This window comes from Rhincodon typus, chromosome 5 (assembly GCF_021869965.1).
Source record: "Rhincodon typus isolate 14 chromosome 5, sRhiTyp1.1, whole genome shotgun sequence".
Taxonomy (NCBI): Eukaryota; Metazoa; Chordata; class Chondrichthyes; order Orectolobiformes; family Rhincodontidae; genus Rhincodon; species Rhincodon typus.
The window spans coordinates 9,037,909-9,054,827 of NC_063336.1; the positions used below are offsets into that span (position 1 = coordinate 9,037,909).

At 45.3% G+C, this 16,919-nt stretch overlaps 1 protein-coding gene across 11 annotated transcripts in view; it reads right to left on the reverse strand.

Annotated features, from left to right (window-relative positions):
• Positions 1 to 1,734: 1,734 nt before the first annotated feature.
• vegfaa (vascular endothelial growth factor Aa) overlaps positions 1,735 to 16,919 on the reverse strand; it is a 43,576-nt gene continuing 28,391 nt past the window's right edge. For 6 of the 11 annotated variants that reach the window (XM_048596940.1, XM_048596938.1, XM_048596941.1 and 3 more), the window contains 3 exons: positions 13,020 to 13,151; positions 5,600 to 5,797; positions 1,735 to 4,881 (listed from right to left, as the gene is read on the reverse strand). In XM_048596940.1, the coding sequence (XP_048452897.1) occupies positions 4,860 to 4,881; positions 5,600 to 5,797; positions 13,020 to 13,151 (352 nt within the window). In that variant the 3' untranslated portion in view covers positions 1,735 to 4,859. Of the gene's footprint in view, positions 4,882 to 5,599; positions 5,798 to 8,151; positions 9,167 to 13,019; positions 13,152 to 16,919 lie in introns of those variants that run through there. The other 5 variants (XM_048596944.1, XM_048596946.1, XM_048596947.1 and 2 more) reach the window with 3 other exon arrangements.

Consider the following 16,919-nt stretch of genomic DNA (forward strand, 5'->3'; position numbering starts at 1 on the left):
ACACATTCAGGACAGACCAGACTCACACCCCTGGCCAGAAAAGTCTCCGACACTTAAGCAGTTCATTTTAAAGGGGATTACTGCCCCTCAAATCTGTTCCGTCATTAATCAGAATATCTGGCCTGATTTTTCCTCTTCACAGAACCACAGAGTTGTTGTAAGGCCATTCAGTCCATCATGCCTGTAACCATTCTGTTATCCAGTCAGGCTCTATTATCCAGTTCCAACTTTTTCCCATCTCCCTGCAAAACATTTCTAATCATCCAATACCCCTGTTGAATGTCTGTTTTGAGCCTGTGTCCAATACATTTCCAGGCAGTGCATTCCACAGGGACATTGGATGAAGCTCATTCTTATTTCTTTTCACGAGCGGAAGCAGCTTCTCCCTGTCTACTATGTCCAGCCCGCTCGTTATTTTGAAAAGCCCTCTTGTGTGGGAAGGGGTGGTGGAATGGAGCAAGGGGCCACTGTTTAAAAATTGAGGGTTGCATTTTCACAGCAAAGATGAGAAAAAAAACATTCTCTCAGAGGGCTAGAGATAACAAGGTGTAGAGCTGGATGAACACAGCAGGCCAGGCATCATCAGAGAACCAGGAAAGCTGATGTTTCGGGTCTGGACCCTTCTTCAGAAGGGAGGCCTCAGAGGGCCACATGTCTTTGGAAACGCTTTACCTTAGAAGGCGGAGGTGTGGATACATGCGTGTTAGGCAAGACAGTAATTGGGGGGTAGTCAGGAATGTGGGATTTGAAACACAAACAAATCAGCTATATTGAATGGCAGGGCAAGCTTGAGGGGCAGATTGGCCTACTTCTGCTCCTAAGTTGTACATTCATCATGGGGCCCGACAGTCAAGCTTCTCACACATGCCAAAGGCAGGCAGCAAGAACAAGAGAGATTCCCACTCACACTGGTGGACCCACCTGCATCCCCGAAAGGATCGTGCTTTCTATGTAACCACTGGCTATGAGGACACTTTCATCAAAATTAACAGCTGGCATTGGGTCAAATTGCTGGGTCCAAAATCCATCCAGCAAACGTAGCAATGACTCCTGCCGAGCCAACATCAACAGAGCTGTGAACGGTTCCATGGACCATTTACATTGTTGTTTGAAACACGCTGGGCTGGACACACACTTTCTCAAGTCTTCTCCCTGGGGTCTTAAACCATTCAACCATTTGAGAACTAGGTTTTGCTCAATTTGTTGCAGGGGGGCATGAAATTTGAACCGTTAGTGAAGAAAGTGGAGGTGCAGCGAGGGTGGAGAGGCAGGTTGGGGCGAGGGTGTCCCTGCTATTTCCCTCTTGGCCAGTTGTGGGCAGCCTGTGATAGGTCAAACAGTTTCCATTTGGCCAAAATACATAAAATGGAGGGTTTCCCAGGCTATCTTAAGAACAGAATATGGTAGGGATCCATTAGGAATCCTTCTGGTAAGATCACCCGCTGTCCAGTGTAAACCAGATAAAGGTTTCACAATGAAAGTAGTCCAACCATCTTGGAACCCAAGAAACTGGCGAGAAATTTGGTCAACCCTGTCAGGACCCAATCCAAGATGGCGGCCATGTGAACGATAAGTTGATGTGAAGCACACCATTTACAGGACTCGATATCATCTATTGGTGGGCTCTAAGTTGTAAGTGTTGTGAGAATGGCTGCATTAATCCAAACTCTCCTTTAATGTTACAATCACCTGTCCCCTCACTCTTTCCAATTACGATGGAGACACAACAAAGAATTACAATTACAATTTTTTTAATAAAAAACACTTAAGATATTTTAGTTTAAAAATAAATATGTGATGCTACGGAATAATTAACTACACAAAATAATATTGTTAATATTTAAACAGTATTCTTTTAACAATTATGAACAGAGAGACAGTAGCACCAATAAATATACTTTAAGTGACAAAAAAATATACTAAAAATGTGACTATAAACATTGCGCAAAGAATCACTGTTGTGAATTTTTCTTTCGTTCCCCTCCTTCTCTTAATTTATAACAGGCTGAATACACAATTTAATCCAATCATTTTCTTAACTCCAAAGTACACAGCAGTTCATAACAGTTAGTTTTTAAGTTTGTCCTTCAAGCATCAGCCTTTCAGGGAAGGTGAGGGTGTCTTGGAAAGGAGGAGCAGGTCTAGGAGCGGGTACATTTGGGCTAGGTGTTTCTGTCTCATATTGTGAAGCAGCACCTGGGCGAAGTGCCAAATGTAAAGAGAAAAAGCAATCAGGTCGTTTGCCTGCAGTAGATCCCTGCTTTGATTTTCTAATCGATTGAAACGCTATGGAAATGTTGGTGATTAGGGGTGTTTCTGGCACGCAGTGTATCCTGTTTGGTTTTGTTTTGGCCAGGGTGTTCATTTGTTTCCCAGGTCATGGAGACCAGAATCCAGCCTACCATTTGGAGCAAGCCAGCTCAGTGTACAACGTGTGTTATATGTGTAGGAATGTGCTTCAATTCACAATATCGGGGGTTGGGGGAGGGGTGCAGGAGGGTGCTGTGGAGAGCAGTCTCTCCAACTGGTCACTGCTACTCATAGACCCAGGCCCGAGGTATTGCTGCCACCATATTAGTTACAGTTTGGTGGAGGAAGTGGGGAGAGATGGGTCAGGGTTGGGCTGGGGGCTTCAGGAGGGGTTGCAGGGGCCAGGAACAAGGTTGTTGTGTTGGTGGGAGGTGGGGAGAACCATGCCAGAGAGGGTATATGAATTGTCGTGACAACTGTAAAACACCAACAAAATGCAAGTACACTTAACACTGCTTCACAAGATTCGCTTCTGCTGCGTTGAAGAATTTAACAGAAATTTACACAGTATATTTTCACCGACTGACCCACTCCCCCTCCCAACATAAACAAGACCCATAGGGATATGGATTCAGGATCAGTAGAGCTCAAGTGATTATCTCCAATATCTTCTAAGACAATGGGTGCTGCCCCTTGATTTGGGGCCTTGGCTTTCGGTCCCAAATTGCGTTTCGGGATGATTTCGGTCTACACCCACAACTCAAGGTCCCAATCTTTATGTACGGGATGAACGCTTAATGAAGGGTTCATCAATGGTGCACAGTCTCATTGCCCACCCTCTCCCCTAATTAAATGGGGTCCATGCCCTCGTCCATGTGTGTGTGTATGTGTGTGTGGGGAGGGGCACTTTGCTGGATCATGGTGGGCGTTCTGGCAGCATAGTGCTCGCTCAGTTCAGACCCCAAAGCGAGTCCAACATTGCTGATCCTGTTTTTGTTGTTTTCCTCCATAAGGGGTTCAGTCACAACCAGTCTTTGATTCGACAAAATAAAAACCAAAAGAACTGCGGATGCTGTAAATCAGGAACAAAAACAAAGTTGCTGGAAAAGCTCAGCAGGTCTGGCAGCATCTGTGGAGGAGAAAACAGAGTTAACATTTTGGGTCCGGTGACCCTTCCTCAGAACTTTGTGTTTGATTCTACAAAGCTGGACTGCACCCGATTTTAACCGTTTGATGTCCCCCCAACACCTCTCCTCACTGCGCACCCCACAACCCCAGCGATGTTCTACATCTGCCATCTTTCAATGGAGCAAATCAGAAATGTCAATGTACCCCCAAGGAGTAACTGAATCTGTAGGAAAGGTCAGTGAGTCACAGGTGAACAGGGGAGAAATGTTAAACTATTTGCTAATCTTTATGTTGGGGGTGGGGGTTCTTCCTTTTGCAATCGAGATGGGAAGGGGTGCGGGGAGTTTATAATCTAGAAGACAAAAACAAAACAGCAAATAGGCTTAAAGTTACCAACTCCACACACACACATACACACACACACACACACACGCACGCACGTGCACGGCCTTAGAAAGGTACGGCCAGGCCAGCAGCAAAAACCATTTCCAGCCTCTCCTCTGCAGAATATTCCCAGCCCTTTGGTTTCGTTCTTTCGTCGGATTATGTACCTCTGCAGTCCTTTCTCATTTCCCCCGTCTGTTGCCTCATTGTGACCCAGATGTCCCCTTTTGAACGTTTCAGTGGTAGCGACCCAAATTTTCACAAAGGTTCCTTGGTGACACGATTCAGGTTGTTGTCGGGTAGAGAGTTTGAGGGGTGCGGTGGGTGGTGTTGGGCGCGGGTTGGGTAGGGCGGTGGGAGTGTACAGGATTGGAATATTCTTCTCCCAACAGAGAGGGTCTTGGAGAATCAAGTCCTCTGGGGCTCCCAGCTGGGTCCTCTTCGACGGTTAGGCTTCCAGTCTCTGCCAGATTTGGTTGCGTGGGTGCTGTTAGTTCGAGTGGGGGGGAGGTTAGTGAAGTCTCCAATTCTGTTTTGAAAAGTAGAGTCCTGAGGCACGTGTTGTTACTTTCACACTCGCCCCAGCCTGAAGTCCAACCCTTCCAATTAAAACATCTTTTTCCTTGTTCAGCATTCCCTGGAAAATGGCGGGTCTTTGACTTGAAGCTTCTAAGCGTCCATACATTTATATAAGATATATTTAGATCTTCAATCATTAGAAGAAGTCTTTCGCAAGCTTGAGTTTTATATATGTTTTAAAAAGAATGACCCAATGAATAGAATCAGAAGATCTGGGATTCATCTCTTCACCAACAGTTTTCCAAGTAATCCTAGCAGCATGTGTTTGTATAATACTCGGCCTCTTTAGAATTATATATCACCATGAATCATTGAAGGCCTTCTTCCCAGGAATGACTCTTCTTGTTTTTTTTTATAAATTTGCCTCTGGAAATCTTTTTGTATTGAATTCAAAGTGCTGTGCTCATTCTATCCTTCATGTCTCTGTCTTCTTTCTCAAAAAAAAGACACCTTTTTTTTAAAATAAGCAATGATTAGAAAACCAACCGAAAATATATCACGTTTCTACGCCTCCGCTCTCATCTCCTGGGTTTTTCACACCTGCAGCGAGAAACAGAGAAAGAAAGAAAGAGAGAGAGAGAGAGAGAAAAAAAAGACACAGGGGTCAGTAGAGGTTCGATAATGGAGGCGCAGCCAACACATAGTTGTGCCCTTCATCTACATTCTGACAGACTGTCCCACTTCTCTTTCCTCTCCAGTGGACTCAGACCTCGGTTTGTGTTTGGTTCCACCAGGGCAGGATATCTTCAACTGCTTTTGAGCCTTACCTTGACTCCAGGCAAGGCATGGTCCACCTTAGAGCGACTGGAAAAATCTGGTTGGAACTTCAGCTGGCTATGTGTGAGGAAGAGGGTTTGCGATGGAGGGAGGGCAACGTGGAGAGAGGTTGCAAGATAGGAAGATGCCAGATTCCAACAGGGGAAGGTCCCAGAAACAGAGCATCTGGATGGATCCCCACCCACGGACCTGGGTCGGGGGTTGCAGAATGGCCAAATTTAACCTCTCTCTCATCTAGCCCACCCAGGAACGTAGGAAGAGGAGTTCAGCACCCCCACTCTCCTCCTGCTTAGATCATGGCTGATTGCATTTGGAAACATATAGGAAATAGGAGCAGATGTAGGCCATTCAGCCCTTCGTGCCTGCTCCACCATTTAGTATTGGCTGATCATCCATCTCACTGCCTTGGTTCCTGCTTTGTCCACATAGCCTTTAGCCTTCCTATGCCTGTTGATATCAGTTGACTAACTAGTAAACAAACCTGGAATGCAGCCAATCTTTATACCAGTGTCTTGTGGAAGTGGGCGGAGATGGAAAGATGCAGGGAACCATGCGGCGTTTTGCCAAGTTGGCCAATGTTGGCTTAGATGGCATCGGCAAATCTTGTAGGCCGCACAGCAAGTCCTTCACCAAAGCCCGTTTGATCCCATAAATTACTTTTGGAATACGATTGTGGAGTCTGTCAATGTGCAGTTGAAAAGTTCACATATTGTTCATTCAGAAAAAAATAACTTCCATTATTATAAAAGCTTTATACGAAGGGATAAAAACAGAAAGTGCTGAAGAAACTCAACGGGCCACGTGGAGAGATACATGTGGCACGCCTTCTCCAGCATCCGCACTACCTTAGCTTTTATTGAAGGGGATGACGTTACCAAACCTTTGATTTTAGTTGCCAGGAAGTACGGATGCAATGACCTGTTCAGAAATCCTGTTGGAATTTCCGAGCCCAGGGAGAAGTAACTTGGCACAGCCACTTCCCAGAAAGCGATGGCCCTTTAAATACTGTCTCATTGGTCAATCGCATCTCACTCAAATACCAGTGCAGGATTTGACTGAGGGGCAGACTTTTGGAGGTAAGCAAGTGAGGCTGTGAGCTGGGGAGTGAATGCCTGTTTTCCAGACAGAGCACAGGTATAGCATGTAATTGTGAGACAGCTACAGGCGTCATGTATACAGTCATACGAGACCCCACCAACAACAGATTCAACTGTCCTATTGCATTGTCTCGTCAGGCAAACATTACTTTCACATGAAGGAAATACACAGTTTAAAACAAAACCCGTGTATGTTAATATTATTACAGTTTTAGTACTTAACCATAAACATTTTTTAAAAAAAATTGTTATAAGCTGGTTAGAGTGTCGCCATGGAAATGAACAGATGCCCACCACCCCCCCACCCACCGTGAGAGAGAAATTGTCCACTTTCAAGTAAAAAAACAAAGCAATTGGATCCCAAGTGAATGATATTGTCCAGGAGACCATTGGGCCCATTGTGTATGACTGCTAGTCCTTTGAAACAGCTTTCCAATCAATCAGCCCCAGTCTCCTGAACTATTTCCCCATTCCCCCACCTCCACACTTTCTTTCCCATCTCCTTCCAAACCCACCCGCCCTCCCCCAATGGAATCAATTTGATAAGACGGGGCATCTGCTCAGGGTCCAGGCGACAATCTACAGAAACTGGCTGCAAAACAACAAAAAAAAAATAAATCCGATGGTGGATAACTGGTTTGTGTTTTAATGGAAATAGAACGGGTCACCTTTGGTCTCGTTGGTGAGGCCGACTGTGCCAAGAACACGGGCAGAAATGGCCAATGCCCTCCACCCACACCCCCCTTCCTCTACCCCCACACTCTTACGGCTTCTGCCCCTGTAAGGGGTCAAACGTGTTGCTTAAGACCAAACGCAATGAGGTTTTCAGCTGTGGGTCTACACCCTGTGACATTGCCTGTTGCTTTCTCTGGAAGCGAACAGGTAGGTGTTTTTTTTTGGAGGGTGGAAGAGCTCCCCTCCCACCTTAGTTCACCACCCCCCCCACCTGACTAACTATACCTGACGAACCTATAATTCCTATACAACTGACAGATAGATGTATATCGGTTCCTAGGTCTCACTGTGGTCGAATTAGTATTAGCTTTGTAACCAGCCTATGTTTTATAGCAGGCATGAAGAGGCCCTTTAGTCCCCAGATGACTTTAACACACATTGATGATTCCTCTAGTTGGTATGGGTTGAGGGGGGAGGGAATGGTGAATGGGTATAGATGGTTGGAAAGTTGACATACTGTCGAGAGGTCATTGCCTATTTGACTAGAGCCCCGTACGTGCCACAAACAAAGCACCTTCTGGTTCTGGATCCTCATTTTTAAGCCTCCTTTCCCCTCTCTTACACACTTCTGTCCCTACCCCCTCCCAGTTCACTCTGCAGTCCGTCTCTCCTTGTTCTCCTCCTCGTTCTGCCCTTCTGCTGTAGCAGCAGGTTACACAGCCAACCGACTGCCTGGAACTCGACACGAGGTAACGTTAATGATTGAAAGGTAAATAAAAATTGTTTCGGCTTCAATTAAAACCGCTAATGAAGCCCCAGCAGTTCATTCCATGTGATTACTTGCAAACAATCTGCCCTTTTATGTAAACTCTTGTGACAATGCATGGCACGGCTATCAAAGAGCTAATAAAACAGTTTGTTCACACATTCCTGCAATTCTTGTAGCTGCTTCAATGACCGGGAGGATGGCGACAAAGGTCCCGCATAAGAAAGTGGGATGTGCCTATTATTCTGCTAAGTCATTAAACCAATGGTCAGTTGCAGAAGAGCAGGGCAAACAGCGGTGATGAGCTCCCCGGCTCATTGGTTTTCGGTTGTGTGTGTGTGTGTGTGTGTAGGTGTATGTGTGTGTATGTATGTATGTGTCTTTGTATGTATGTATGTGTGTATGTGTGTGTGTGTGTGTGTGTGTGTATGTCTGTGTGTGTGTGTTTGTGTGTATGTAGGTGTACGTGTGTGTGTATGTATGTATGTAGGGGTGTGTGTGTGTGTGTGTGTGTGTGGGACGAACACATCAATTTGGGGGGAGGTGCAGGGATAGGGTGACTACTATCTGAGATTAACCTTAGAATGGGTCTCACTTTCATGGGGGAGATTTTGACTTGGAGAAGTAGGTACTTTCAAATGGTCTTTCTTCCCACATGCTATGTGTTCTTGTGAATGGACACTCTTGGAGGCAAGATTCTTCAGTGAGTCACCATTTGCCTGTTAAAGTAATTCTCTTCGATCTTAGGGCACAGAGTTCCCTAAGGATTGAGTGGAACATGTTTTGCATTTTCTTCCATATACTAGTTCCTACGTGTCAGACTTTCCTTTCGTCTGTATGACATCTCGGAAGCACATCCAATGGCTTTTCATTGAAGAAAAGAAATCTTAACCTCTGTTAAGGGAGCATGTGTGCCCGATCTTCACCTCATGTGGGTTCTGCTTCCAAGATTAGGCCCCTCGCATCAGCCCAAGGCTACCTGGTGCTTGTCCTGACCCTGTAACATAACCCTATCTGATATAAAAAATTGCTTCAGATCCTAGTGGTCTCTATAATCTCTTTGTTTCGATCCATTGGTGAGCGTCAACTCTCCAGTTGCTCCCAGGATGGTGGGTGAAGGCAGCCCTGTCCTGGTTGTGAAGATGCAGGTTAAAAAGCCAAGGCCTCTCATTGACTACAGCCTGCAGGACCAGGCTGCACAGGTTAGCACAAGAGCCACAAATCCCAAGGCCGAGGCCGCGAGAAAACCAGGAGGATTCAGGATCTCATCTCGGTGGGTTTCAGACCTCAGTGAGCAGGGATGCACAGCCGGTGTCATGCTCCAGTTCATGGCCCCTGTGTTGTGAGGTCTCTTGATGGTACCTCACTCAGCGTTGGTTGCTTAGTAGACACTGCCAAGCTCCTGCCCATTTCGCAGATAGGAAAGAAGGAAGGATTGCTTCAGAGCCTCCCAAGGCCTGGTTTCTGAGTCGTTCGCTTTCTCTGGTGTGTGCAGGAATTGTAGTTGACCCTGGGAGATCCATGAAATGAAGGACTCTATTTACACTTGCAACAATTAATCCTTTTTCTTTCTCTAATTGATCAATACTTTTAGTGTCTAGCTACAAACACATCGTTGTCCTTAAAATCTCTTCCCCTTTATGCAATGATCAAATCCGGATTTTTTTGTCCTTTCTCCTCCTCATACCCACACTTTCCCTGGATATCAAACTCTGGAATATCTGGCCCCTCCAATCCTTTTCACTGTTTAGTTAGTGCTTGATCACTACCTCAGTTCCACTGACCCTCTTCCTTGGTCTGTCTTTCTTCCAACAGAGGGCTCTTGAAAACCAAAAATGGCATCCCCTTACCCCATTGCCTTCTGATTCATTTGCTCTCTTTTAAAGCACAATAATAATATTCAAAATGAGCCTTGGTGGGAGGGCCCAAGACTTCATCAAAGCTGACTGGAGGTTGCTGTCTTGCCTTTCAATGCCTGTACCCTCCAGCACACCTAACACGCCAATGGGGCAACTGAATCGAACAGGCAGCAAGTTGTGCCAAAAGCCCCACTTTGGAGAGTGTCACACATGCTATACGAATGCAGAAAGGAAAGGGAAAACAGGTGTTATTCTGGAGATCTGCAGGGATTGGGGATTGGGCAACAAAACGGCTACTGGGTAAGCAACTTATTTCTGGTTATACACATTTAAGGTAAAGCAAGAGAAAATGCCAAGCAGTCCCACATGCTGAACTACTGTTAATGTTGTTGTATACAGTAATGAATAAAAGAGGTGTGCATTATGAGTAAGTTATACCACCACTAGTTATCATTGCCAAACTTGGTTGGGATTGGGTTGGAGGTTGTAGCATTCTGGATGAGAAAGATGAAGGGCCCAGAGTAATAGGGATGAGAGAACCCTAACCTCACCTGTCCAGTAATGGAAAGTTGAAGATGTTGATGTTCTGTCAGGTTTGAAGGTGAACTAAAGGCACTTGTATTGGCAAGAGCTACTTGCCAATTATCCAAGATAAGTAGATGTTATGCCCTAAGTTACATTATGTCAGCAGGGTCAAAGAAAACGCACTGGGAAATAGGTGCCACCTCGTGTTGGAATAACATGGGGTGCGCGATGTTGGCATGTCTATGACTTTGTAGGTTCTACCCAACCAAAACATCAAGGCGATTGAGTGGGCACTGTCATTGGCCTCAGTACCCAAAGATGGGCAAAGAAAACATTGGTCAGGCTCCTGGGCACTTCAGGGACTGTCTGGGGACATTTAGGGAAGTGAAGGAGAGGCACTGTGAGTGTGCTCAAATGAGTTATCGTCTATATCAAGTGCGACTCGTCACCTGACTGGTTATAACCGAGGATGCTGTCCCCGTGAGTCATGTCTAATATTTTCCAACTCTTTTCTCCCCTTCTCGTTCAGCAATAATTGTTTAGTGTTGCTGGTTTTGTCAGTAATGATTTAGCCAAGGTGCTACAGCAGAGCCACGCACCCTCCCCCAATACCCTTCCCTGTTGACCTGACAGAGTCAAGCACCATTTGCTCACCTTCATTATTAGCATCAGCTATTAAACAATCGTGGTAAGAGAGAGTTATGAGGGGAAGGTTAATTAATTTCTCTTTGAAAAACAGGGGTTTATGGGCACATGTAACCTTTCAAGATTGAGAGAGGACAATCGACGAACATAACCGTGCGGATTGTTGACTGTGGCATAAGGTTCAAACGACAAGTTAATAATTAGCCTGTGAGGAATGAGAAATGGGATTCTGGCAGAACATTTTGCAGCTAATATCCCAGGAAAGTGAACGGGCAAAGTGGGCCTTTCCGCACTTTACAAAAGAGAGTTAGGAGCAGGATAGGTTGATATAAAAAAAAATCAAATAGCAACGTGTTGAACTCCAAAAACTCTAGTTCCCACAAAAAATCTAAGGGACAAACCAAAGTACTTCGAGAAATAGAGGACTTAGATGTGCAGTGATGACTCACGTTGAGGTCTGGTCAATGAGGCTTCATGCCCTGCCCAGTTCAGAGATGGTGCATCTGGTAAGGCCCATATTGAACTTCACTTCCAGCACTGATCATCAAACAACCACTAACACCTCCAGGAGTTAGAATTGGCAAGATTATCAGGATTTCTCTAATATTCACTTGCTGTTCATCATTCAGACCACAAGTTTAGCTGTGCCCACCAATGCTCACATAAGAGGGCACTTTGTGTCATGGCCTGGCAGTATTAAGTTGATTAAAACTCCCTTTGCTCTCCAGTCATGGTAACCAAGAGGCAAGTTAGATTTAATTAGACAGGGTGTTGAGATCAAGGGAAATTGAAATTAAGGGGACCTTACAAATTTGGAGAGAAAGCAGAGTTAGCATTTCGAGAAACAGAGCAATTTCTGTTTTTGTTTCAGATCTCTAGCATCCGCAGTTCTTTGTTTTATTTACAAATTTAGGACTGGGCCCTACGAGAAACCACAGTTTCCATTCAGCCAATGCCTTTGACACAGAGGAAGTGTCCCAAGGTGCTTTGCAGATTTGTTACCAGAGACAAACTGAATTAACCAGGACAGTGAGATGAGGGAAGAGGCAATGCGGATTTAATATTCCTACAGTGTGTGTTGGTATGTCAAGGGTTACAGGGAAAATGCAGGAGAGCGGATGTGAGGAATGTCTGATCAACCATGATCCTATTGGATGGTGGAGCAGGCTCAAGGGGCCTACTCCTGTTCCTATTTCTTGGGGCCTTACATTACAAAGAAAGTCCGTCACTCTCAAAATCAACTCCACAGGCTTTTCTGAGTAATAAGGTGGTCAGCCAAGGGAGCAATGCTGAAGGTTTACCGATAACACACACCTCTGTATTCTGTTACTGCTGTTAAGTTATTGTTTCCTGGCATCATGCCAGTTCAGGGGCTAGAAAGGGGGCATTGTTGAGCCACATTAAACATTGCCAATGCCAAGGATTGGACACGGCATTATATAATAGTTGCTATCCACCATAGAATATCAGGCAAATAAAGAAGAACAATAATGTTAATATATTCAAGACAGCCAGCATGCAGATAATACATTTCAGAGCAAACCGAGACCAGCAATACTTATCATATGGGCTTCTGATCTCAGTGAGGAAGAAAGGATATTTGTTTAGCAAACTCTTCCTACATCAAGGAGATCAAACCTTTCGCCCATATGATAAGCTGCTTATTACATACCCATGTCTCGAGAAGAGAGGAGGCAAAGGATGGAGGAGGCAGCCAAGAAAGGAGAGGAGGAAGCTTACTTTACTGCTACGACTTTCCTGGGAGTTTTCTTTAAGCACTGTATTTGGGGAAGATCCCAGGGCTTGGAGCTGAACCTGAGAGTGGAGAATGACCAGGTATGGGGAGTATCTAAATAGGATGAGGACCCAATAGTCCACTGGGATGCCATAAAATCAGGCCTTAGGAATTCTACGTTGCTTCGAAAGTCCATTTGATTCACTGCAGTTTTAAAAACAGAATTTGGTCAGTGATGTGGTAAAGTTTCTGAACTTAAACGACTGGCTTACCTCCCTCTCCTGTTCCGGTCCCCCTGACCAGTGGTAACCCCTGAGCTCTCCAGTGAGTGGCTGTCTTCCTAGAGTTGTGACCCCTCTCTTCTCTGACCTCTCCATGAGGTTCGTCACCTTTACCTTTCCAGAACTGATATTCAGGCCCAGGAGACAGCCAGAGCCTTATTTAACAGTTCATGAATCCCAGTGGACCATGGGTATGTAATAAGGTGATAATCTGGCCCACAACGGAACCGACGCCATTAAAAGAGAGCACACAGCACTGACACTGTCAAAAAGTAATAAAATAAAAAGCATGAAGCAAGCTTTTTTTTTCTGACGAACCTGCAACTGTGTTCATTTAACTCAAGCCTCTTTGACTTGCAACGTAAATGTGTGAATTTACACGAACATTTACAGCTCTGTGGATCCTGAATAAACAAGTGCTTTCTCTTCTCTGAGCAAGGCTCACAGTGACTGTGAAAAGGTAACAGAAAAGATCTCTAAATCTGCGGCACGTCGGCAAAGTAACATTTAGACATGCAAATCCCACAATCAAGGTGCTCGCTTATCAGCTCAGCTGGGGTACGGGGAGGAGGAGATAGATGGAGAGAAAGGGGGGAGAATGTTTACAGCTGGTATCTTTTCTCATCAGAAATGCACTGCTCCTGGTAACTACAGGCTGCACCAGGGATGTACGTTTAAAGAGAAGTTGCCCATTAAGCCAAATCACTGCTCCCTCTGTCACGTTTGTCACTCGCTGTCTTGCAAATCTTTGGCTCTCACATTTTGGGGCCTCTCTCTCTTTCTCCATCTGTCTCACTTGGTCTTCCTCTGATTGGGAGTGCGGGGAATCCCCAAATTCTGATTGCACACTTTCTCTACAAACTCACCCTCACGAAACACACACACACACAATAATGATCACTGTTCATGAGATATTATGTTCCTGTTTGGGGAAGGAGAACAGTTTGGGTGGCATGGTGGTTCAGTGGTTAGCACTGTTGCCTCACGTTGGTAGGGAACCGGGTTCAATTCTAGCCTCGGGCGACTGTCTATGTGGAGTTTGCGCATTCCCCCTGTGTCTGCATGGGATTTGCTCCGGTTTCCTCCCACAGTCCAAAGATTAGGTTGATTGGCCATAGGAAATGCAGGGTTACGGGAATAGGGTAGGGGAGTGGGTCTGGGTGGGGTGCTCTTCAGAGGGTCGGTGTGGACTCGATGGGCTGAATGGCCTGCTTCCACACTGTAGGATTTCTATGGATTTCAGGGGAATTCAAATTCGTTTGCCTTGATGACACTAACACCACAAGACAAACCCGCTGTCATTAGAGTTTTAACCATTTCATTTCTGAAAAATTCCCACGATTAAGCAGGGAATACCTTCTGTGTCACTGAATAATCTTACAAGTTGGAAAAGCCACACAGTTGGAGGTCCTGGCCCGAAACTTTGACTTTACTGCTCCTCTGATGCTGCCTGACCTGCTGTGTTCCTCCAGCTCCACACTGTGTTACCAGTGTCTCCTGGTTATCTGTCGTATTTACTGCTTTAGTATGGCTGAAGGAGCCACTCAACAGATAGCCATTGGCTTTAATGAGTGCCAGATCATGTATGTATAATGGAGAACTGGGGATGGCTGATTATTCTGGAGTTTTGCCTGGCTCCTATTTGGGAATGTTATGCAGGAGCTGAAGGAGTTCATTCAGATGCAGAGAAGGTGGTGTTAATTGGAGACCTAATACGGGGATTCAAAATACTATGGGCTTTGCCAGAGCAAATCTGCAGAAACTATTCTGCTTGGGAAACGGGACAGGAACCAGAGGCCAAGAGCTTAAAATAATTGACCAAAAAAAAGTGCTGGATGAAATGAAGATAAATTTTCTTCTCACAAAGACTTGTTTAATCTGGAATACACCACTTGAAAAGATGGTGGGATCACACGCCAACTTAACTTTCTCAGCGCAGCCAGGCATGAAGAGGACTAATTTACAGAGCTATGGGACAAAGCAATGGACACTGGGAGGAATTTGGATAGGTCGATCAAAGCATCAGCTAAATCCCAACTGATTGGCGCATATTGTTTAGGGAAGATCATTACCAGGTCTGACCTATATATGATTCCAACCCCACGTCTACACCTGATTGTCTCTTAACTGCGCTCGAAGCAGCAAACTATTTGTGGCTCATTTTTCTCATGGCACAGAGGAAGGGCAATAAATGTCAGACTTTCCAACACTGCCCTCATTCTGAAAATACTTGTTTTCTTTTAAAAAAGCATCACTTCCTGATGCAAATTCAGAAATATTCAAATTGTGATGCTCCTCGGGCCGGCTGCTTCATAAAAATCCAAGGGATGAAGGTGGGTTGAAAGCCAAATGGAATTGGTAAGAAAGGGGGCGCGGTGGCAAGTTGGGTGAGGGGGTGTGGGAGGAAGGGGAAAGAGGATAATTCATCTGCCGACCACTCCCTTTCAGGTCAGCTTTGGCCCCTATTCGCTGTCCATGGGGGATCATGTGACTGTGTACGTCAGAAGATGTGGCAGGGGAATGATCGCTTTCATCATGGTGAAAGGCCCAATAAAGTTATGAGGCAAAACCACCAGCCTTTGTAAGACGCGAGAGGTCCTCCACTTTAAAGACCACCATTCGGCTCATTCTGTGGTATCTGTGTCCTTAAGCTGATCGTGTGTGTGCAACAAATCTTTCCCAACAGCAGGAGTGCTACCAGAAGACTTTAACATCATTTTGCATTTGCCCCGTATGTGTTCATTTGTGATCATCTGTGTTCAAAAGTGATTTAGAGCCATCATTTTATATCCCGTTCAGTCAAGTTATGATCAACTGACGTCATTAGAGATCAAATGAAACCATACAAAGCTCAAACAACATCATTTATGATCACATAGCATCATTTAATTGCTTTCAGAGCACTAAACAACTGGTGAACAACTAACAACAAATGAACTCATGCAAAACTCATTCAACATAGTTTGCACTGATATAATTGCCTTCAGCATGTAAGTATACACAGTGGGTTAAAGTATCTGTCTTGTAAGCAGGGAAATCTGGAGATCAAGTCATAGCAGTGTCTTTGGGGGCTCTTGTGGTGTAGTGCCCCTCTCTCTGATCCAGGAGGCCTGGATTCAAGTCCGACATGCTCCAGAGGCGTGTCAGAACATCTCTGAACAGGTTGATTAGGAAAATATCTATAAATATGTACATGAAATAGCAGTGGCATAAGACATTCAGTCCCTGGAGCTCATTTGATAAGGTCATGGCTAATCTGATGGTGACCTCAACTCTACTTTGTGACTGTCCCCCCCCCCCATGATCTTTGACTTCCCTGCAACTCAGCCTGAGAGACATTCAATGACCCAACCTCCATTGTTCTTTGAGGAAGGGTATCCAGTAAACACAGCCAACCAGCTCCCTATAGAAGTCTTGAGTTACTGTGGTAACATACACTTTCTTTCACAAATATGCTGCAGCCTGGAGCTCTGGTTCGAGACAGTAGAGGCTCCAATTGCTTTCTATCATGTCACCGACTGCCATTGGCATATCTCGGAAGGATTTTAAAGTTGACACTCAATCTGTTTGGCCACATTATGAGTAAGTGTTCCTCCAACCTCAAGTCCTGCAGTGGGATTCGAACTCAGAGCCTCGGGCCCAGAGATAGTGACCTACCCACTGCACCACAAGACATTTAACCATTCTTTTATCCTATTCCTATCTATGTTGCTGGTACCCACATGGACCAGGACAACTTGCACCCTCACTGCAAGCTCCTATCCAGCCTGAGGCAGATTTCCTAAAGCCTGCTCCACTGGAATATGCATAGCCATCTGGACTTATATTTTTGGCTTAGGGAAACGCATCTATCCCACTGACTATCCCTTATTCCCGCTACATTTCTTTTTATCTAACCTCAATAGAATGGATTCCTGTATCTTGATCCATTTGCTCATCCACCCTACAGCGCCCAGTCATCCATACAAGAAATTGCAAGAGCTGACGCTCTTCCATCTCTACATTTGGGGCTCCCGATCCTGCCTCACATGCACCCTCCTATCCCTGACCACTGACCAAATCTGATGCGCCTATCCCTAAAAGGCCTTCTGGCTTTAAGTTACCTTTCTCCACCTCCTTCCCCGATGCACCAGTGCCTGCACCAAGCTGCCGCCAGCAGAGTTTGGCTCTGAGGTCAATTCCTGATGCCACAGACACTAACTGTAGAATAAGAGATAG